Consider the following 24,015-nt stretch of genomic DNA (forward strand, 5'->3'; position numbering starts at 1 on the left):
GGATACTTTCCATGATGGCACGTGAGGCCCCGCCTCACCTGCCTCCCCTGACTGCACGTCACTGTTGGCGAGGTGTATTCTGAACTGTAGGTAGGTCAGATACAATGATTAAATATGAATAAAAATCAAGAGTAAGATTACCAGGGGAATTCAGTGTTAATATTTGAGTGGGCCTCAGGACCTTCTGTAGTGGAAAAATTGGGCCCTGAAGCCAAAAAGGTTAAGAACCCCTGGTTTACACATGGTCTTGGAATATAAAACCCCCAGATTGTGCAGATCTACTGTATACATGACAAGGCCAGCTCGGCAATTTTTTAAAATAATTTTCAACTTTATTAGGAGTAAAACAATGTTTCCTGCGTAGTAATAAATTATACAGCTGCATTTACACACAAAATTGACTGACACTCATACAATGGTACCAATAAGAAACAGACCAACACCAAAGTAGAATTGCTTTACAGGCCTTTGAACAGTGGGTGCTGCAAGGCCAGAGCCGCTGTAATTCTGCTATTGGGGTTGAGATCTAACAGCCGGTCCAGCAAGTCGTAGGCCTCATCGGGTACCCTGTCCCATCCCCGCTCATCATGCAGCCCTGACCAGGGTTTCTCCCCTGGTGTTGGATCCTGGCCTTTTGGGAGCGGTGCAGGAGTCTTACCCGTGCCATCTATGTCTGTGTCTTTACAATCTGTGACTGGCGGGACTTCATCATCCGGTAATGGTCTCCGCCCCCTCAGCGTCTCACAGAGCTCCCGGAGATCCAGCCGAGGAAGCTCCCGACTGCACAGCACCGCCTTGCCTGGACAGGAAGTTCATCACACAAGTTTTCAACCAAGTCGTCATCTTGACTATGCGATTACAGATGTTCATACGCACCGAACGCTTTAGCCGCGCGTCCGGTCTCTCTGGAGCCTCGTATTGTCATGATCTGAGCGAGAGCGATCATGTCGTCGCTGGCTTTGAAGAAAGGGTAGCGTCCGCTTAGCAGCGAGAGCAGGATGACGCCCGCTGACCACACGTCGATGGCTGAGTGCAGCATGACACAGTGAAGGATTACCAGTTTTATTTTGTAATCCAATGATTTGTGCTCAAATAATCCATTTCAAACTCTATAGAACATGTGTAAGACTCTAGGCCCGGGGACCAGACCTGGCCCGCCACCTCGTTTTATGTGGCCTGCGGATGCCTGGAAATTATGTGCATTAACTAGCAATTCATCTTTCTTACTACTGTATTTTTCGGACTATAGGGCGCACTTAAAATCCTTTCATTTTCTCAAAACTCGACAGTGCGCTTAATGTACGGAATCATTTTAGTTGTGCTTACCGACCTGGAAGCTATTATATTTGGTACATGGTGTAATGATAAGTGTGACCAGTAGATGGCACTCACACATAAGAGATACGTGTAGACTGCAATGTGACTCAAGTAAACACCACCAAAATTTGATATGTTCCATTGTAAATATAGAACATTACACACGGCGCTCAAAAATCTATCAAAATGTGTTAGTACGACTTTGGAAAGCTATGAAGCCGCACCGCTTGATGGATTGTACTGTGCTTCAACATATGAGTATTATTATGCTGTGTGTATGAGGTAAGACTAGGGTTGGGTATCGTTTGAATTCGAACGATTCCGATTCCTGACTATTCTCGATTCCGATTCTTCTTGTACCATGCCGGGATCAATGTGTTTGACAGGTAGTCCCTGGAAGGTGGTATGTATTTTGGGTTGAGAGTTTTCACCATATCCCTGCAAACATAAACAAACATGTAATGTTGCTGTTACTGTTTAGCCCAGTATCAATTAGCTTAGCTCTAACGTTATTGCTTAACTAACCTAAATGTTGGAGATTCCACCTCTGAAAAGGGATGCAGTCTTTTGACTGTGTGTGCAGTGACCTTTCTGTGGCACTCTTCCGTCTGTGGCACAGACATTTTCCCCATTGCCGCTACGGTGAACGGAGTACGCTGAGCACATCGCGGAGCCTGGCTAGCAGCTTGTAAATTGTCTATGAAAAAATACGCGGGCTAATTTGTTAACTGCCTCGACGTTGGCGCAAAACACATTATTTATTGCATATATATTGTTTTACTTACCGGATTCGGACTGCAATGCAGGCTGGGCGTCGAAGCCAGAGGAAGAGGCACAGGAGGACGGTCGGCGCAGCGCGTCGGAGACGGGACACGCATTTATTTGTGCTCGGAGGTGCTTCATCATGTTCGACGTGCACCCTCCTAAGCACGAAACAGTCCTGTCGCACGTGTTACATTTCGCCGATATTTTATTTTTTTTAGTAAAATAAAGCCACACTTCGACCGCCGACGCCCGCTATCCATGCTTGACTGACTCGCTCGGCTACATAGGCTCGGCTATGCTAACACTTCCGGCGGTGGGCGCTTCTTCGTTAGTGTTGCTTCTTCTTCCGGTCGGCGGACTTATTCTTTTTTTCCGGTCGGCGGACTGGGTATCGAAACTAGGAATCGAAATTTAAACATTTGAACGATTCCGGGAGAATCGGAAAGTTAGTCCCGGTTCCAATCGATACTCGATACCCAACCCTAGGTAAGACATTATCTGGCGTTTTGTTTTGCAATATTATGCAAAAGCAGCTTTTCTTACCTTCTGGTACCTGCTGATCTGTATTTGGGATCTGCATAAGTCCTGAAAATTTGCGCGCTTCCGCTTTTGTAGTTGGTAAGCTTCTTCTTTTTCCTCTATATTCTTGTTATGGAACATTCATCCTCCGCTGTTGCCATTTGTAATATAAAGTAGTGTAAAGTTCTTACATATATCCGTCAGTAAACTCGCCATGGAAGCACTAAAACATACCGGTGTAGTGAGTTTACATTATTCACCCATGGAACTTTAGTTATTAGAGAGTTCCAGCCGGACGGTTTTTCACGGGACAAATTTCCGGCAATGTTATTGCACTAGTGAGACACGGATGAGAAGATGCTGCTCCGTTGTTGATTTAATTAAAGTCTGAATGTCATTAAAACAGTTAGCTCCATCTTTTGACACTTCTTCCACTCCCGTCCTTGCACGCTACAACAAAGATGACGGAGAAAAGACGCTGCCAAAGGTGAGCCACGTAAATAAGACCGCCCACAAAACAGCGCATCCTGAAGCGACTGTCAGAAAGCGGCTTGAAGATGATTTGTAAAACATCATCTATGCAACATTTTGACCAAAGAACCACCATTACATGTTATGTAGACCACAAGGAAGTCTTTTACATTTAGAATATTTTTTAAATAATATGACCCCTTTAATGCGCCCTATATACAAAAAAATTCATCGGCAGTGCGCCTTAGAATCCGGTGCGCCCTATGGTCCAGAAAATACGGTAAGCACTTCATCTTTCTTACTAAACATACTTGTTCTTTCAATTTTGATGGAAAAATTGCATGTCTTGCATACAGTTTTTGCATGCCTTTTAAACCTAAGAACAATCTGACCATGCAAAAAAACATATTAACACAGGGGTGTCCAAAGTGCTGCCCGCAGCTCCAGTTTTGTTGGCACACATTGTTGGATGAAAAAAATATAAAAATGTAAAAAAAAAAAACAGCAAAACCCTAGTACCGTATATTACCAAATAAACGCCCTTGGGTAAATAACTGCCCATGTCCTAATAGCCGCCCAGGGTCTGACCCCATTTTGTGAATTAACCGCCTCTTCCTAATAACCGCCTATGTCCAAATAGCCGCCCATGGGCTGTTATTTTCATAATTTAGTTTAAAATGCTACTGGGGTTGCATTTGCTGCAGTATTATTGTTTTGATGGTTTTATGGAGTACTTGGTACCATAATTTTATTTTTCCTGTATGCTGCTTTATTTAAAACTTGGAGTATTGTAGCCTTTATTTTATTTAAGTGACAGTATTATTGTTCTGTTTTGATGGTGGGTATTATACTTGAGTACTTGGCAGAGGTGGGACCAAGTCATTGCTTTGCAAGTCACAAGTAAGTCTCAAGTCTTTGCCCTCAAGTCTCGAGTCAAGTCCCGAGTCAAGACAGGCAAGTCCCGAGTCAAGTCCAAAGTCAAGACTGGAAAGTCTCAAGTCGAGTCCCAAGTCCTGCATTTTGAGTTTCGAGTCCTTTCAAGTCCTTTTAACCACAGACTAATATTTTTACACAGATTGTGTATGCTTTTAAAACGCTGTATTTATTTATTAAAACAAGTGCATTTGAAATTGCAAGAAAAAAAATAGTGCTGACATTGCAATTCATAATAGCACTATTAACAGTAATTTTAATAGTTTAAGCAATTTTAAACATTTAACTCATTCCTTTACAGAATAAACACATTTGCAAAAACAAACATTAACATACTATTGGTTGTATTTTATGAAAATAATATTACCACAGAGTTGAGAAGGAGCAAAGATCTTCAATATTTGTATGTGAAAATCACAAATAAATCTTCTGGGGGAGGATGACGCCCCTACAGGGGTTTGGTTTACAAACTTTCAGCCCCACCTAAAACAAAATTCACCAGCCGCCACTGATTATGATGCATTCTCATTTTAGGCAAAATATAAGACAATACTTTCTTAACAGTATAATTGTAACCAGGAATAAGTCTTCAAGTAACAATATTCAAATACTAACATTGTTGGGTAAAACAGCATTTGGTTTTATTCTGAATCCAGTGAAACAAATTGGTGGTTTTAGCTGATATGAAGAGTTTCAGGTGTTTATATATGTTTAAGTATTTGGCAGACGCTTTTATCCAAAGCGACATACATAAAAAATACATACATAACAATCACTGTAAACATGATCATTTAAGGGAAGAATGTAATACAAAATATCAATACAAAGTGTCAAGACAGAATAAACTCTCTGCTGCTGCAGCAACAGAGTTACAGTCTATAGGTCCCTAAGATATATAGATATCTAATGTATTCATACATTGTTTATGTAGGATATACGCATGTATATATAACCTAATCATATTGTTTCTTCAATTTAAAAATAGTTTACCGTTTTTTCCCCCTTCTCTGGGATTATATTCCCAGTTTTGATCTCGGACGTCTGGTCACTTATAGCGTATAAGAATATTCTATTACTGTTAAGCAAACTATGAATAATAAAACATGTGTCCGTTATCATAGCTACACGTATGACAAAAAAGCGCGTGAAAATCAGTGGTATTCAGTGAGGTAAAATGAATTAAATGCGCTGACAGTTCATTGCTCCTGACAAATGAATTGCACTGAGTGGAGCGGATCACCACTCCAAGATGGCGGACCCGCGTCTCGTCTGCGCCAGTAAGCAGTAGCGCTCGATGCTGCGTACCCTTAAAACATGTCTATGGTTATAACGTTAGCAGTGAGTTTACAGCCTCACTGATTTAACTACACAGCAAATAAAAGTCATGTTACTTAGCCAATAAACGTTATCTTACATTCAAAACTTACCCTTCTTTGGGCAACTTCAAATGTCGAACGAAGTTGGAAGTTGTTGCGTCTCCGTCTGTAATATTCGAACTGCGTGATTTGCATACGCAAATCGTTTTTTGTTGACCAAGTCGTAGTTTTTATACCCGAACGAAGCCAACTTTGGCATAATTGTTTCTCACTGCCGCATTGTTTGACAACTCATGTTCGGTGGTTGTCCTGCAATTTGATTGGATGAATGCTGTGTGATGAAAACAACGTAAAACTAATTTGATTGGCTGTTGTACTGAGAGCACACCAGCTGACAAGCAGCACACACGTTGATAGACAGACAGACACGTACAAAATGAAAGCTACGGAGCGCTCCCAAATAACTTTTTAAGCTTTGGGATTTGGGGAAAGTAGCAAGTCATGTCAAGTCAAAAGGCTCAAGTCCAAGTGAAGTCACAAGTCATTGATGTTAAAGTCTAAGTCGAGTTGCAAGTCTCTTTACATTTTGTCAAGTCGAGTCTAAAGTCATCAAATTCATGACTCGAGTCTGACTCGAGTCCAAGTCATGTGACTCGAGTCCACACCTCTGGTACTTGGTACCATAATTTTATTTTTCCCGGTAGGCTGCTTTATTTAAAAAGTTTATTTATTTTTAGTATTGGTATTCCAATTGACAATTGTTGCACTACTGCCATGTTGAGGCCTTGTTGATCTCTTGTCTTTTGATAGCCTACCTCATGCTGATCTCTTGTTTTTTTGTTTGTATGTTTACAATAGCTTTTACATTTAAAGTTTTTTGTATGAAAAAAAAATACTGGACAGAAACCATTGTAACCAAATAATGGCCTGGTGTAGGCTGGTGCAAAAATAAAAAAAAAAGCCTTGTGCAAATATCCGCCTGCTTCTTTTAAACGCCTGTCTCCTAATTCGATTTTGTGAAATAAACGCCCGGGCTACTATTTGGTAATATACGGTATTTAAAAACATTTTTTACAACCCACTCACCAGTTCCTTGGTTTGGACACTTGGTGAGGACCTCTGGAGCTCGAAAGCCTGGTGTTCCCGCCCTGGGAGCCACTTGCTGCTTTCTTTGAAGCACAAGAAGAGCAAGTCAAGGGGTGTCATAAAACAGAACGCTGCCGCCACAAACAAACACAACTGGCCAAACCTGGCCAGGCAAACGTTGCAGACACGGTCCGTCTGGAAGCAGGAGCAGGTGAAAGTCTGCTGGGCGGTTCGTTGAGGTTTCTGTGTTCTGACACTAGCTGGACCTCCTCGAGCTGAAGGGAACCTTCGATTTGACAGGTCCCCTGGTCTCACAGACTTTACAAGTTGAAGGCAAGAGAAAACACATGGATTTTTTAAAAACATTTATGACGCTTGTTGCAGTTTGAGGTGTAGAAAATACTCTTACTTCTGTCTTATTTGCCTGCTTGGTGGTAGAGGCGGCTGAAGTGCAGCTGTTCAGGTTCCTCTCGCTAAACACCGGCCTCTGTGCTTTACGTATTCCCAATAAATCCTAACGCAAACAAACATGATTAAGGAAAAGTACAGACGAAATGACAAACACGGCGACAGTATCCCAAATCACCAAAGAAGACACCTTTGTGGGCTTTGTGCGAGAAGTAGAGGCGCCTGCTGTGCCAGCGATGGATCGTGACTTTTTAATCAATGCTTTCCGAGTGGCCGGTGTGGTTATGGGGGGAGAGGAGGAGGAGAAAGGTGGGTGAGCTGTGGATTGGTGTGGGGCTGTGGCGGAAGAGGAAGGTTTAGGTGGGGCTTTGTCTCGTCTCTCTGTGGAACTTCCAGCTCTTGGCTGCGATGGCTTCTGTCTGACCACCTTAAGCAGTTTGATCTGAGTGTCTGCTGTTCCTTGAGCGAGGCCAAAGTCCACCAGGGCAAACCTGCACACACATCAACAAAGTACAGCATGTCCCTCCATTTCATCCTTTTGGCTGTGCGACAACTTACGTCTTAGCTTTTCTGTTGTAGAGAAAGTTGTTTGGTTTGATGTCCCGGTGAATGACACCGAACTGGTGGATGTGCCGTAGGGCTTTTAGCAGGTGGTAGATGTACAGACGGACCTCTTCAAAGCTCAACAACCCGATGACATCCTAGTTAACACAAGAAGAACACAATCTCACAGCTGCATTGAATATAAAACTAAAAGAGATAAAGTGGAAGAGTGCTATGGAAAATGATGCCTTTCTATTCAGTAAAACAATATGTTCATTATAAATCAGTATCAGGGTTGCACAATAGAGACCAGGGATTCCTAACCTTTTTGACCTCGGGGCCCAACATTTCCCTACTCAAATATTAACACTGAATTAGTAATCCCACTCTTAATTTTAATCTAACCTACTTGTCAAATGACATGAAAGCATGTATTCATCACAAATAGCATTGTCATGGCTTAGGTCAGGCTGATTACAAAAATACATTCTAACCAAATATACTGCAAAAAGACTGATACAAATAAACGTAGATTTAATTATGCAGTGCTAAAATAAATACATTCTAATTTAAATAATAATGTAAATGTTTCTTAAATAAACTGTCAATAAAATTAAAGTGCAAATGAAACTACAGCTTCACCACTTTAGTCATAAATTGTGCGTTTAAGAAACTATGACTTTAGCTCCAGAATTCTTCTGTTTGATATTGTCATTACTGCCACAAGTGGTGGAAACGTGTAATACAACTGAGTACCGCTGTGGCCCACATGGACCACAGATATTTTTTGGCGGCTTACAAATGGGCCCTATGGTTAAGAAACAGGGATGTAGACCAGTGTTTTTCCAACCACTGTGCCGCGGCACACTAGTGTACTGTGAGATATTGTCTGGTGTGCCGTGGGAGATTATGTAATTTCACCTAATTGGGTTAAAATTATTTTTTGCAAACCAGTGATTATAATCCGCAAATGTGCCGTTGTTGTCTGTGCTGTCTAGAGCTCAACAGAGTAACCGTGTATTACTCTTCAATATCAGTAGGTGGCAGCAGGTAGCTAATTGCTTTATAATAATAATAATAATAATAATGGATTAGATTTTATATCGCGCTTTTCTATTATTATATACTCAAAGCGCTCACAGAGAAGTGGGAACCCATTAAGGCTGAAACGACGCGTCGACGTCATCGGTTACGTAAATACGTCGACGCCGTTTTTGTGCGTCGACGCGTCGCATATTTACGTCACACTACCGTCATGGCGAAGCGCAAAGCAGACGATGGGAGCGAGGGGGAAAAATCACGCCAAAAGTCGTCAAAAGTGTGGGAGTATTTCAATACACGGCCTAATAATGTTGTTGTATGTACACTGTGTTGAGCGGAAATGGCCTATCATAGCAGCACAACGGCTATGAACGAACATTTGAAAAGAAAACCATCAACCATCAACTAGTCAATCGTCCGCGTGAATATACGTTGTCATCATTACACAAAAACATGAATGTGTCATTTGTATCTGCTAGGGGTGTAACGGTACGTGTTTTGTATTGAACCGTTTCGGTACGGGGCTTTCGGTTCGGTACGGGGGTGTACCGAACGAGTTTCTAAGCTATAGTCTTAACAAGCTGCTTTGCTCCTTCTGCCTCTGTCTCAGCACCCAGCATTGTCCCACCCACACAACCATCTGATTGGTACACAGAAAGCGTTGACAGCCAATCAGCAGTGCGTATTCAAAACGTTACCAGCCAATCAGCAGTGCGTATTCAGAGCGCATGTAGTCAGCGCTTCAGCGTCGAGCAGATAGGTGTTTAGCAGGTGAGCATCAGGCAGCATACTCTCCCCAAATGATAATAAACACCTCCCAGTCAACTACTAGTAACATCACTATGAGCCCGTTGACATTCTAGAAACTTAAACTGCAGCTCAGCTCACTCGCAGTCCTGGCTTGAGGTGAAGGCTAATTACCTCTCAGTTCTAGCCCCATCGACCCCTTCTGAGTGCCTATTTTCAGCTGCTGGGAATATTGTAAACAAGAAAAGAAGCAGGCTCACCCCAGAGCATGTAGACATGCTAACCTTTCTTCATTACAACTGTTAGTCACTCACTGGAATGAGTAGAATTGGTTATTGTGTACTGTGTTGGACTGGATGTTTATTTTGCACATTTTAAAAGCAATACTTAATGTTTACAGTGCTCCAGAATATTTAGATTGGCACTTTTTTGTATTGGATGTTTATCTTTATTTTTGCACATTTTAGCAAATAAGCAATACTTTCACTTTTGTTGAAATGTTTACACTGTTGTTACAGAATATTTCGTTTTGCACTTTTTTGTATTGGATGTTTATCTTTATTTTTGCACATTTTAAAGCAAAATAAGCAATACTTTTACTTTTGAAATGCTTATACTATTGCAGAATATTAAGACTTGCACTGGATGTTTACTTTTATATTTGCACATTAAAAAGCAAATAAGCTACTTTTAATTTTGTTAAATGTTAAAAGTTTTAAATGTTTACATTGTTACAGAATATTTTGTCATGTTGTTGTCAATGTTGACTGAGTGGCCATACTTTTTTTTTGTAAATAAAAGCCATGCCTTTTGAAAAAACTGGCCTACATTTATTTTTTCATCTTCATTTTAAATAAAAAAATAATCGGTAAAAGGAAAAATAATCTATAGATTAATCGAAAAAAATAATCTATAGATTAACCGATTAATCGGAAAAAATAATCTATAGATTAATCAATAGAAAAATAATCGTTAGCTGCAGCCTTAGAACCCATCATTCATTTGTAGATGTCGGGAACATGGTTTGTCGTGATCACAATATGCAGACGACAGCGGGAGGCAGCATGCAGGTAAAAAGGTATCTAATGCTTAAATCAAAAATAAACAAAAGGCAAGTGCCGCTAAAAAAAGGAATTGAAGTTTAGGGATGGCTATGCTATACGAAGCTAAAATTGAACAGGCTGCAAAGTAAACCAAAACAGAATGCTGGACGACAGCAAAGACTTACAGCGTGTGAAGCAGCAGACGGCGTCCACAAAGTACATCCGACATGACAATCAACGACAAAATAGGAGAGCAAGACAAGAACTAAAACACTACACACAGGAAAACACCAAAAAACTCCAAATAAGTCGCGGCGTGATGTGACAGGTCGTGACAGTACAACTACTTTGAGACAAGAGCTATAGTGATGCCTGCTTGGTTATGGTTTGAATTCATATCCAAAAATTGTGAGAACAACTTTTTATTGTCAATATCGGCTGCTGAGTTTCATTTTTTTATGTTGTCTGCTTATGGTGTGCCTCGAGATTTTTTCAATGAAAAAAATGTGCCTTGGCTCAGAAAAGGTAGAAAAACACTGATGTAGACAGTATAAATTATATACATTTGGCCAACAATCCACCCAACTATCTTATTCTGCTTATCCGAAGACGGGTCGCGGTGGCAGCAGCCTAAGCGGAGAAGCCCAGACTTCCCTCTCCCCAGCTACTTCATTCAGCTCTTCCCGGGGGATCCAGAGGCGTTCCCAGGCCAGCTGGGAGACATAGTCTCTCCACCTTGTCCTCCTACTGGTCAGACTAGGGCTGGGCGATATATCGAATATACTCGATATATCGCGGGTTTGTCTCTGTGCGATATAGAAAATGACTATATAGTGATTTTCGAGTATACGTCCTCACGCAGTTGCTTTTACCTGCGGGCATTACACTACAGGCGTTTCTCACTCTTTCTTGTCTCTGCTTCTCACAGAGACATAAAACAAGCGCACCTTCTTACATACGTCACATACTGACGCGTGTGCAACGTCCTACGCCCTCGCCGAGCAGAGAGGTAGTGGAATGGGTAACGTTAGCAGTGGCAGGTGCTAACGTAGCGGTGCGAGTGGTAATACGAGAGAAAGAAGGTGCGAATCTGGTAACAAATGAAGGAAAAATTAATTCCCAAGAAAAACAGCACGGGGTCCATCGTCTGGCGGTGGTTTGGCTTGAAGTGGGAAGATGTTTTACAAGTATGCGGCAAAAGCGTTGCTACAAAAAGTAGCACCACTGCTAATATGTAGCACCATTTGAAAAGTCACCCGCTAGAGAATGAAGAGTGCTTGAAACTCTGCATGTCAACATCTCGGCCGGTGCCACACCCAACAAAATGCCCAAGCAACCATTTCCACATCAACACTGTATGAAAAAAATAGTCAACAACAGAAGGAGATAACGTCCGCAGGAACCTACCACATAGCGAAGGACATACACTATTTGATTTCCTATTATGCAGCTTATTTTTATTTGACAGTTATTGAAATATCTTGTGTGACATCATGCACAAAAGTGCACTTTATATGTTTTAAACTATTGTAGTGGCGTTCTGTACAAAAAGTGCACTTTAATTTAGTGTTGTTTTGATATGTCATCTTAGTGACATCATGCACAAAAGTGCACTTATAGTTTGTTTTAAAATGTCTCTGATAATCTTGCACTTTCTGTTTTGGAAATGACATGAATGTTTGTGCCACTGCTTAATAACTGTTTAATAAATACAGTTTTGCTAAATTGACTTAGTTGTGATTTCCTTCTCTGCCTGAAAGTTTAAAATGAGCATATATTAATGCAGTATGAACAAGAATGTTTTAATGTAGACACATAGAATCATCATACTGGTGTTATTATATGGATCAAGTGTTCATTCAAGGCTAAGGCAAAATATCGAGATATATATCGTGTATCGTCACATGGCCTAAAAATATTGTGATATTAATAAAAGGCCATATCGCCCAGCCCTAAACACTTCCACACGGAGGCGTTCGGGGGGCATTTTTTGACCAGATGCCCGAACCACCTCATTTGGTTCCTCTCTTTTAAGAAATAGGACATAATGAAGTGTTGGCTAGTAGCTTTTAATACTATTGTTATATCGCGATAATGCATGTTGATGACACAACCTACCTCTGTCCAGCAAATTTGACAGCTACATGCAAACAAACGCATTCTCAACGCAATGGAGCGTCCTTGCTAGTGGCTAATGCGCCGCCACAGTGCAAAGCCGCTTCTAGGTCCTCAAGCCTCACCTTAATCGCGACAAATGAACTAAGTATCTCACAAGTAAGAAAGACGAGGAATATCTAAACATGCTACACTACACACCGTAGGAGGATATGTTAACTGCAAGCTAGAGCTCTTGAATGTAAACAAAGGTGGGTAAATCGATACAAATATGGACAGTTACGATTACTTAAAAGGTCATGGTCGATACTACACTAGTTAGATTTAAATTTTATACCATATTTGTTGTCATCTACAAACTCAGTGAATAAAGAAGAGTAAATAAAACCATGTTAAGTAACAAACTATTAGCAGTAAATTAGCAAGTAGATTAATAACAGGTTTGAGAAAATAATACAACAGGAAATGATACAAGATGTTACCGCATACATCAGCAGCCGATTAGGAGCCCTTGTAACCCGTTTTTGAAATGGTTCTATTATCACTTAAATACCAAATAGTATATTTGGATGTTTTTTTTTAAGATGGCGCCGCTGTAGTGGCCGCTGTTGGCAGGAGCTCTGTGCTCTTGTGTCATCCTTTTGTGTTTCCCTATTGTTTTCATGTGTTATTATATTTCTGATTGTCATATAGACCATGGAGACCTGTTGTACATGAATGCCTCTGCTCAATGTCTACATGGGATTGACACTGTACATCATGCTTCTCTGAGGTTCACTGTGAGCTGTATTCTCGAGTGGGATGGCCTTTTTTGTCCTCCAGGAGGCTGGCTCATTGCTATACTTTTACTTAGAAGGCCATGCTTGGTCTACTTCCCTCCTACATTTGTAACTTAAGCACATGGAGGAGTGTTTGATCTTATGGTTTGCGTTTGAATGATCATTTTTGCCAGCACAGAACTGGGAGACAGGGCTTTTCTTTACTCTGCTCCTTTTACATAGAACATGTTGCAAAAAGACTGGAAAATAACTGGATTTATTTCATTAAATGCTTTTAAATCCAGATTAAAAGGTGTTTTTAAATGGTAAAAGTTTTTCTTAATGTGTATGACATGTACCGTATTTTACGGACCAAAGGGCGCACCAAATTATAAGGCGCACTGCCGATGAGCGGGTCCAGTCAGGTCTATTTTCATACAAAAGGCGCACTGGATAATAGGGCGCATTAAAGGGGTAAAAAATTTTTTTTTCTAAATGGAAAACACTTCCTTGTGGTCTACATAACATGTAATGGTGGTTCTTTGGTCAAAACGTTGCATAGATTATATTTTACAGATCATCTTCAAGCAGCTTTCTGACAGTCGCTTCAGGATGCGCCGTTTTGTGGCTGATCTTATTTACGGGGCTCACTTTCGGCAGCGTTTTTTCTCCGTCATCTTTGTTTTAGCGTTGTAACACGCAAGGACGGGAGTGGAAGAAGTGTCAAAAGATGGAGCTAACCGTTTTAATGACATTCAGACTTTACTTAAATCAACAACAGAGCAGCATCTTCTCATTCGGAAATGTGTCCCTTGGAAAAACATCCGATCAGAACTCTCTAATAACTATAGTTCCTTGGGTGAATAATGTAAACGCACTACACTTTAGCTCTTTCATGGCGAGTTTACTGACAGATTTAAGTAAGAACTTTACACTACCGGTACTTTATATTAGAAATGGCATTAGCGGAGGATGAATGTCCCATAACAAAATAGAGAAAAAGAAAAACCTTATCGACTACAGCGTCGTCACAGACTACAAAGGCGGACGCGTGCAAATTTTCAGGACTAATGCAGATCCCAAATACAGATCAGCAGGTACCAGAAGGTAAGAAAAGTTGCTTATGCATAACATTGCAAAACAAAACGCCAGATAATATGTCTTACACCATAATAATACTCCTATGTTGAAGCACAGTACAATCCATCAAGCGGTGCGGCTTCATAACTTACCAAAGTCATACTAAAAAATGTTGATAAGATTGTTGAGCGCCGTGTGTAATGTTCTATATTTTCAATGGAATACATACAATTTTGGTGTTGTTTACTTGAGTCATATTGCAGTCTACATGTATCTCTTATGTCTGACTGCCATCATACATCATACTGCAGTCTACACATATCTCTTATGTGTGACTGCCATCTACTGGTGACACTTATCATTTCACCATGTACCAAATAAAATAGCTTTGAGGTCGGTAGGCACAACCAAAATTATTCCGTACAATAGGCGCACCGGGTTATAAGGCGCACTGTCGAGTTTTGAGAAAATGAAAGGATTTTAAGTACCGGTAGGTAAGTAAATTTTATTTATATATTTATATAGCGCTTTTCACAGATAAAATCACAAAGCGCTGTACAAAACATAGGTAAAGTAAAACAACAATTCAATTTAAAACAACATGGGCAACATCATAAAAAGGATACAAAGGTGATTCAAAATGATAGTTAAAAGGTGCATTAACTAAAAGCTTTACTAAAAAGAGAAGTTTTCAAATGTTTCTTAAAAGTTTCAACACAGTCAAGATCACGGAGGGACTGGTGCAAATTGTTCCAGAGTCTGGGAGCTATAGCCTGGTATGCCAGGTCTCCACAGGTTTGAAAACGAGTTTTCGGGATCTTTAGAAGACCCTGGCCTGAAGACCAGAGGCTGCGCCCTTTAGAGTAGGGGGATAACAAGTCTGTGATGTACTGAGGGGCCCCACTGATTGCAGAGTCATTTAAAATGCGTGTCTTTTTCCTCACAAATGCGCCTTATAGTCCGAAAAATACGGTATTTGTATGTAACTGTATATTTTGCTGCCCATTGAAAACATATTTTTTTAAATATCAATGAGACTTTCCTGGTTAAATATATCTATTTATCTCAGAATTCTATAATATATATTGCAATATAGATTTTACTGGCAATCTCTAACCAAGATTAGTGTTGTACATACTTGACAAATTACATTGAAGCACATAATGTTTGCACTTGCCAGTACTTCCCAAACATCAGCTACCCGTTTGCCCTCGCTCATAATAATATTCTAGCACACCTAGTGAGAAGAAGGCCCTTTAGGAGGAATGGGTGTAATTTAGCAACTTCGGAGGATAATTTAGCAAGTAATCATACCCCGCTAGATACTTCAAAAAAGAAACGAGCAATAAATCTAGTGAAGACACGACTTCGTCATGAAAGTATGTATTGATGGTTATTCTCCCAGAGTAGTGAATGCTGCTGTGGCCCCGCCCCAATCTAAAGGTACTTACTGGTAGCATTAAAATAAGTAATTGTGACATTTAAAAAAAAACTATGCAAAAAAGCGACAAAAGAAAGTTTTTACTTTTTGTGTTTTTTTCCTCACTTCTTGCAAATGTGTCATGGCCACTTATGCAACTTGGATGATTCCATTGAGTGGTAAGCGAAAGATAGTAACACCTCTACGCAAGTTGTACATGTCTGAGTGTGTTTCTTACTATTATTGCTTGGTGTTCCATGTAAGGCATTACAATCACGACATGGTCCTCCTTCCTGAAGCAGTACTCCACGCCCATCACATTCTCCCTGCCACTGAAAAGACAACAGTGACTGTGATGTGTTCTTCGGGTTCAAGATCATTTCAGGAGAGAGAATAAGAACTGTAACAATAGTAGTTAACAAACCCCACAACAGTGAGACACTGGAGTTCGGCAGCGATGCGAGTCGGGTGGCTAATTGGGATGAGGTGCTTGAGGGCAAACATGTCTCTGCTGCCGTCTCGCATCCGAGCCTCACCGAGGTAGACGGAGCTGAATGTACCTAGTTGTGCACACAAACACGCATCAAGGACTGAAAACAACATTGTGCCACATTGTTCAAACATAAGAGATAAATAGATTATATATTTTTAATGTAAGTTAAAATATATTCAATTGCATTTTGTCAAATACAGTGGTAACTCAGCTTAAGAGTGTTTTGAGGTAAGAGTTGTCGCTTGACTCATTGTTATACTTTACGTTGTAGTGTAACCACCGATCAATACATCGATTTATATTCCTAAATGTCAAGTATATCGATCTCTGCTCAGCAAGTTTACTTTCAGAAGATAGGTATGGCACCAAGATCGTTTTAAAAATGAGTCAATTGATTTATCGATATTAGAAAAAGGAAAACATTGGATTAAATGTTGAGTCTATTTTGCCACCTGTGACGTAGGGCTGGGCGATATATCGATATACTCGATATATCGCTGGTTTGTCTTTGTGCGATATAGAAAATGACTATATTGTGATATTCGAGTTACGTTCTCACGCAGTTGCTTTTAGCTGCGGGCATTACACTACAGGCTCTTCTCACTCTTTCTTGTCTCTCCTTCTCACAGAGACATAAAACAAGCGCACCTTCTTACATACGTCAAATACGTATACGCCCTCGCGGAGCAGAGAGGTAGCGGCATGAGTAACGTTAGCTGTGGTGCGAGTGGTAATACGAGAGAAAGAAGGTGCGAATCTGGTAAAAAATGAAGGAAGAATTAATTCCCAAGAAAAACAGCACGGGGTCCATCGTCTGGCGGTGGTTTGGCTTCAAGTGGGAAGATGTCGAACAGACAACCGTAATTTGTAAAGTGTGGGGCAAAAGCGTTGCTACAAAAGTAGCATTACTGCTAATATGTAGCATCATTTGAAAAGTCGCTCACTAGAGAATGAAGGGTGCTTGAAACGTCTCCGTTCGGTGCCACACCAACAAAATGCTGAGGCAACCATTTCCACATTAACACCGTATGAAAAAAATTGTCAACAACAGAAGGAGATAACATCCGCAGGAACCTACCACATAGTGAAGGACATACACTATTTGATTTCCTATTATGCAGCTCATTTTTATTTGACAGTTATTGAAATATCTTGTGTGACATCATGCACAAAAGTGCACTTTATTTGTTTTAAACTATTGTAGTGGCGTTCTGTACAAAAAGTGCACTTTAATTTAGTGTTGTTTTGATATGTCATCTTAGTGACATCATGCACAAAATGCACTAATAGCTTGTTTTAAAATGTCTCTGACAATCTTGCACTTTCTGTTTTGGAAATGACATGAATGTTTGTGCCACTGCTTAATAACTGTTTAATAAATACAGTTTTGGTCAATTCACTTAGTTGTGATTTCCCTCTCTGCATGAAAGTTTAAAATGAGCATATATTAAAGGCCTACTGAAACCCAATACTACCGACCACACAGTCTGATAGTTTATATATCAATGATGAAATCTTAACATTATAACACATGCCAATACGGCCGGGTTAACTTATAAAGTGACATTTTAAATTTGCCGCTAAACTTCCGGTTCGAAACGCCTCTGAGGATGACGTATGCGCGTGACGTAGCCCGGGGAACACGGGTATGCCTTCCACATTGAAGCCAATACGAAAAAGCTCTGTTTTCATTTCATAATTCCACAGTATTCTGGACATCTGTGTTCGTGAATCTGTTGCAATTATGTTCATTGCATTATGGAGAAAGAAGCTGAGCAAGCAAAGAAGAAAGTTGTCGGTGCGAAACGGACGTATTTTTCGAATGAAGTCAGCAACAACAGTACACAGCCGGCGCGTCTTTGTTTACATTCCCGAAAGATGCAGTCAAGATGGAAGAACTCGGATAACAGAGACTCTAACCAGGAGGACTTTTGACTTTGATACACAGACGCCTGTAGAGAACTGGGACAACACAGACTCTTACCAGGATTACTTTGATTTGGATGACAAAGACGCAGACGTGCTACCGTGAGTATGCAGCTTTGGCTTCTAAACATTTGATCGCTTGACCGTATGTGCACAACTTTTTTTTTGCGTATCTACGTAACTTTTTTAAAATATATAAGCTTTATGAACCTTGGGTTAGGTGAACGGTCTTTTGGGCTGAGTGATTGTGTGTGTTGATCAGGTGTTTGAATTGTATTGGCGTGTTCTATGGAGCTAGGAGCTAGCATAGGAGCTAGGAGTTAGCATAACAAAGACGTAGGTGTTTTTATGCAGGATTAATTTGTGTCATATTAAATATAAGCCTGGTTCTGTTGTGGCTAATAGAGTAAATATATGTCTTGTGTTTATTTACTGTTTTAGTCATTCCCAGCTGAATACCAGGTACGGTGAGTATGCAGCCTTGGCTGCTAAACATTTGATAGCTTGACCGTATGTGCGCGTCACGTACGTAACTTTTTAAAAATATATAAGCTTTATGAACCTTGGGTTAGGTGAACTGTCTTTTGGGCTGAGTGATTGTGTGTGTTGATCAGGTGTTTGAATTGTATTGGCGTGTTCTATGGAGCTAGGAGCTAGCAGAGGAGCTAGGAGCTAGCATAACAAACACGTAGGTGTTTTTATGCAGGATTAATTTGTGGCATATTAAATATAAGCCTGGTTGTGTTGTGGCTTATAGAGTATATATATGTCTTGTGTTTATTTACTGTTGTAGTCATTCCCAGCTGAATATCAGGTACCGTGAATATGCAGCCTTGGCTGCTAAACATTTGATAGCTTGACCGTATGTGCGCGTCACGTACGTAACTTTAAAAAAATATATAAGCTTTATGAACCTTGGGTTAGGTGAACGGTCTTTTGGGCTGAGTGATTGTGTGTGTTGATCAGGTGTTTGAATTGTATTGGCGCGTTCTATGGAGCTAGGAGCTAGCAGAGGAGCTAGGAGCTAGCATAACAAACACGTAGGTGTTTTTATGCAGGATTAATTTGTGGCATATTAAATATAAGCCTGGTTGTGTTGTGGCTAATAGAGTATGTATATGTCTTGTGTTTATTTACTGTTGTAGTCATTCCCAGCTGAATATCAGGTCACCCCCGGCTCTCACAGCATCTTCCCTATCTGAATAGCTTCAACTCCCCACTAGTCCTTCACTTGCACTTTACTCATCCACAAATCTTTCATCCTCGCTCAAATTAATGGGGAAATTGTCGCTTTCTCGGTCCGAATCTCTCTCACTTCATGCGGCCATCATTGTAAACAATAGGGAACTTTGCGTATATGTTCAATTGACTACGTCACGCTACTTCCAGTAGGGGCAAGCCTTTTTTTTTATCAGATACCAAAAGTTGCGATCTTTATCGTCGTTGTTCTATATTAAATCCTTTCAGCAAAAATATGGCAATATCGCGAAATGATCAAGTATGACACATAGAATAGATCTGCTATCCCCGTTTAAATAAAAAAAATTCATTTCAGTAGGCCTTTAATGCAGTATGAACAAGAATGTTTTAATGTAGACACATAGAATCATCATACTGGTGTGATTAGATGCATCAAGTGTTCATTCAAGGCTAAGGCATAAAATCGAGATATACAGGTATATCGTGTATCGTGACATGGCCTAAAAATATCGAGATATTAAAAAATGGCCATATCGCCCAGCCCTACTTTGACGTACCCGGTAATCAAAACAAAAATGTCAGATAGCTATGGAGGCTGAGAAAGGTCACAACAAATGCAAATGCCACAAGACAGTAGCATTATTTACAACACAACAGCTTTCAGCTACAAATAACACAACACAATAATATAAAGCCCCAACACAACTTTAAAGGCAAACTGCACTTTTTTTTGGAATTGTGCCTACTGTATCATTCACAATCATTATGAAAGACATGATGACGGATGGATTTTTTTTTTAAAGCATTCTAAATATTAAATAAACGTAAATAAAAGTCCGCTTACAGCACAGCCAATGGGAGCTCCTCTATTTTGTCCAAAAAATCCAATAAATAACCATTCAAAAAGCACCAACAATACTCCTTTTACATTTGGTGACTTGAATATGAACAAGTATTGGTGATATTGTTATTATAGGTGCTATCGCAGACAAACTATTTAAAGCGGCGCCGTGATCACTTCATGTGTGCCTATGTTCACATCATCGCGTGATCTGTGATCATGATTGGTTCCATTTACAAGAACCGTGGTGCATTTGCTCAGGTTTATTTAGTTTGCTCACACAGTCAAGTAAGGTAAGGGTCAAGCAAAGCTCCTTAAATCACAATTACTCCTATTTTGACAACCAGCATTCTCTGTAGAGGAATACTTTGTTTCCACTTTATTTCTTTTGTCAGTTATACTGTATATTTCAGAAGATATAGCCCTGGTAAGCTAAATAAAAGTGTCCACAGCAGTAGATGCTGGCCTTTAAGAGAATACAATGTAAATTCAAGAATCTGTGTTCACATTGGTCCAAGTTCCTCTATACACCAAGATTGTGTTTTAGGAGTTTGTTGACATTTTTAAAAATTAAAGTCTCTCCTAAGCTCTGAACTGAATTCAGTAGACAGTATGGTGTCATTAACAGAACTAATTTGGCCCATGGGCCGCAAGTTAAATAACACTGTTATACAGTAATTAAAAGCGTGATACTTTCTAAAACAAAGCAATGTGTCATTAATTTGGAAATACTATCAACCGTGTACCTTCTCCAATTTTGTCAATGATGCGAAAAGTCTTGGCAAGCTGAGGAACAGCTTTGTAGAGCGATTCAATGTCAGACTCTACACTCCCTGGAGAAAAACATGAAAAATGATCAAAGACGGCAATATATACAATATTAATATGTAACATACAGTATTATTTAAAGGGTGTAAACGTGCTAAAGAGCTGGCATGTTCATGTCAATTTCAACCCTGACTGCTTATTTGCTGATGTGCTTCTTTTTTGGAAGAGATTTAGTGCACAGGTCCATGTTTATTTTGTCAACGATCTCTCAAGATATATTTATAGATAAATATTTTCTTTGTTATTCAAACGACACTTTTCCAACATAATTTTATATGGCCCTCGAGCGCCTGGAAATAATGTGCATTATAAAGTACCTTATCTGTTCTTGCTAAATGTATTAGTTTTTTTAGTTTTGACAAAAAATACATATTTACTGTATGGAATTGCATATTTTTAAAACTTTTAAATCATCTAATATTACATCAAAAATTATATTATACTTCCCCCTGAAAAGGAGTAGGAAGAAGCAGAGCTTATTTAATCTTACCCCTTTTCATACCACAGCAATTTTATCCAATTTCCTTGTTCTCTGTAACAGAACAGTGAACAAATAAATAATAAATAATATACCAAAGTAAGCAAACAAATATTAAATTCATAAATAATCTTTGTCTCAATAAAAAAAAAAGAAAATAAAAGAAAAAAAAGGGTTCAAGATGTCCGTCATAATTTTTTTTCTGTGTACTTTGTGAACACTTGTAGTTTGAACAGTCTCTTAAACTGAATCATATTGGTGCTTTGTTTGATTTCTTTGGTTAATCCATTCCATAGTTTAATTCCACATACAGATATGCTAAAGGTTTTAAGTGTTGTACAAGCATAGCATACATTTGTCTGTAACAGAACAGTGAACATATAAATAATAAATAATATACCAAAGTAAGCAAACAAATATTACATTCATAATTAATCTTTGTCTCAATAAAAAAAAAGGGTTCAAGATGTCCGTCATAATTTTTTTTCTGTGTACTTTGTGAACACTTGCAGTTGGAACAGTCTCTTAAACTGAATCGTATTGGTGCTTTGTTTGATTTCTTTGGTTCATGTTAAAAGAGAAAGTAAGCAGATATTAACAGTAAATGAACAAATAGATTCATAATTCATTTTCTACCACTTGTCTTTAATAATTTTGTCAAAATAATAGAATGGAAAATGACACAATATGTAACGGCATATGTCATAAGCTAAATTAGGAGCCTTTGATATTTAATATTTTGGCCACTAACATTACACACAGTTTGAACCGTAAGAATGTGTTTGAATATTAAATTAAGTGATTATTTGGCGTACCACTGGTATGCGTACCACAGTTTGAGAATCACCGGCCTTGAACAAGGCTATTAAACTAAATTGTTCTATCTGTGTTGGCCCTGTGATGAGGTGGCGACTTGTCCAGGGTGTGTACCCCGCCTTCCGCCCAAATGCAGCTGAGATAGGCTTCAGCACCCCCCGCGGCCCCAAAAGGGACAAGCGGTAGGAAATGGATGGATGGATAATCCATTCCATAGTTTAATTCCACATACAGATATGCTAAAGGTTTTAAGTGTTGTACAAGCATACAAATGTTTTAAATTCGATTTTCTGCTTGACTTACGATTTTAAAGCAAGTTATCCATCAAACTGTACACTTGAAACACAAATGACAATAGATTTCAGTCAAATTTATGGCGGTTTTACAGCGTATTACAGTAAATTGAAAAAACTTGACCACTGCTTTTTACGGGGAAAAACTGTCAACTGAGCTGTTTTTCTACCGTAAAATCTATGGTTGTTGTTTATACGGTGTAATACTGGAAATGACAAAATGGTACTACTTTTTCTTAACGGTAAAAAACTGGCAGCTCTGTTGCCTGAATTTAAAAAATAACAACAAAAGGTACTGTTTTCCATTTACATTAATAAGTTGTAAAAACCATAATATATTCTACATTAAAATTCTGGCGACTAAACTGCCAGTTTTCCCCCTAAAAACAGAGGTACTGCTTTTCCATTTGCAGTAAAATATGTTGTGAAAACACTTTACCACTTAAGTTTTGGTAACTTAGTTGCCAGTTTTTTTAGTGTGAAATCTACAGTTTTTTTTTTTACAGTGTAGGGACAAAATAATACAAGGTATAGGCAAATTCATTTATTATTTGCTGTTACAAGCTGATTTAGTGAATGTTCTGGTCAGCTGCATTGCATACTTAAGTCATAAAAACTTCAACTCACTTGAGGTTTTACTCTTCTTGCTGGTAGATTTGACACATCCGTCTATTGGGAAGGTTTCAGTGCAGACAGGAGACTCCATCTTGACAACAAACACGACAAATGAGTTGACAAGGACAACATTGACTGCTCTAAACAGTGAGTGTGAAAGTAACCATCTCGATCGAAACTGCAAACCATGCAAGGTTAAAATGAATATTTTTGTCCAAAATTAAATATATGCTAACGTTACTACTTGCGAAGTTCCGTCATGGAATGTGAACAGCTTAGGCAAAACAAGGAAACTCGAAACACTCACCGCATTTGTTCGACGTCAACGGCTGTCTGAAAAGTATTCACCTGGATCATTAACTCTTTGAAGTTTCGAGAAAATGTTCGGGGGCTGGGGGAAAAGTGGTTAATACACTTTTTACAGACAAAACGCGATACAATAGGCTAAAATACAAAGAGTCCAAAACATTTGACCAGTTTGACGCCTTTCCGCCAACAAACTCCGCGCTAAAAATGACGTCGGCCGAATCTCGCGAGAGGTAAGCAATACCGCGAGAACAATGCGAACATGAACGCTTTTCTTCTTCTTTAATGTACGGCGGGTCGCAACCAACGTTATAGGTGCATAGCGCCACCTAATGTACTGGAGTGTGTATCCTCAGTGGGAGTACTTAGTTACAGACTATGTTGGTATATACATACATATCAAATATGTATTTAAACTAAACCACACATAGGGAAAAAATACAGAAAAACCTACACTTTAAGTATTAAACATGTGATCTTAAGAGATCCCATTTGAGCCTTGATACATTCTTTAGTGTTTTCCCCCTTCACTAAAATAGCCTTTAAACTTGATTGATTGATTGAGAGTTTTATTAGTAGATTGCACAGTACAGTACATATTCCGTACAATTGACCACTAAATGGTAACACCCCAACAAGTTTTTCAACTTGTTTAAG

The 24,015-nt window shown here is 39.4% G+C and overlaps 1 protein-coding gene across 3 annotated transcripts; it reads right to left on the reverse strand.

Annotated features, from left to right (window-relative positions):
• Positions 1-310: 310 nt before the first annotated feature.
• Positions 311-23,604, reverse strand: cdc7 (cell division cycle 7 homolog (S. cerevisiae)). 3 transcript variants are annotated; one of them, XM_062023465.1, is made up of 12 exons: positions 23,360-23,604; positions 23,065-23,143; positions 20,769-20,855; positions 15,987-16,122; positions 15,801-15,894; positions 7,374-7,516; positions 7,243-7,306; positions 6,817-6,921; positions 6,571-6,725; positions 6,408-6,490; positions 877-1,026; positions 311-799 (listed from the first exon to the last, which is right to left on the reverse strand). In XM_062023465.1, exons 2-12 carry the CDS (start codon positions 23,141-23,143, stop codon positions 459-461), a joined length of 1,437 nt encoding a protein of 478 aa, XP_061879449.1. In that variant the 5' UTR covers positions 23,360-23,604; the 3' UTR covers positions 311-458. The 3 variants fall into 3 exon arrangements, with proteins under 3 accessions (XP_061879449.1, XP_061879448.1, XP_061879447.1); XM_062023464.1 differs by having other exon boundaries at positions 7,006-7,306; XM_062023463.1 differs by having other exon boundaries at positions 6,994-7,306.
• Between the last annotated feature and the right edge of the window lie 411 nt (positions 23,605-24,015).

Source organism: Entelurus aequoreus, linkage group LG16 (assembly GCF_033978785.1).
Source record: "Entelurus aequoreus isolate RoL-2023_Sb linkage group LG16, RoL_Eaeq_v1.1, whole genome shotgun sequence".
Classification (NCBI taxonomy): domain Eukaryota; kingdom Metazoa; phylum Chordata; class Actinopteri; order Syngnathiformes; family Syngnathidae; genus Entelurus; species Entelurus aequoreus.

Excerpts from the sequence above, each read along its gene's own strand:
- cdc7 (XM_062023463.1), bottom strand. The coding sequence starts at position 23,143 with ATGGAGTCTCCTGTCTGCACTGAAACCTTCCCAATAGACGGATGTGTC. Across the intron at positions 7,517-15,800 it reads TGGAACACCAAGCAATAATA|GATGTCATCGGGTTGTTGAG; the intron begins GTAAGAAACACA and ends TGTGTTAACTAG. Across the intron at positions 6,922-6,993 it reads CCACAAAGGTGTCTTCTTTG|GATTTATTGGGAATACGTAA; the intron begins GTGATTTGGGAT and ends TGTTTGCGTTAG.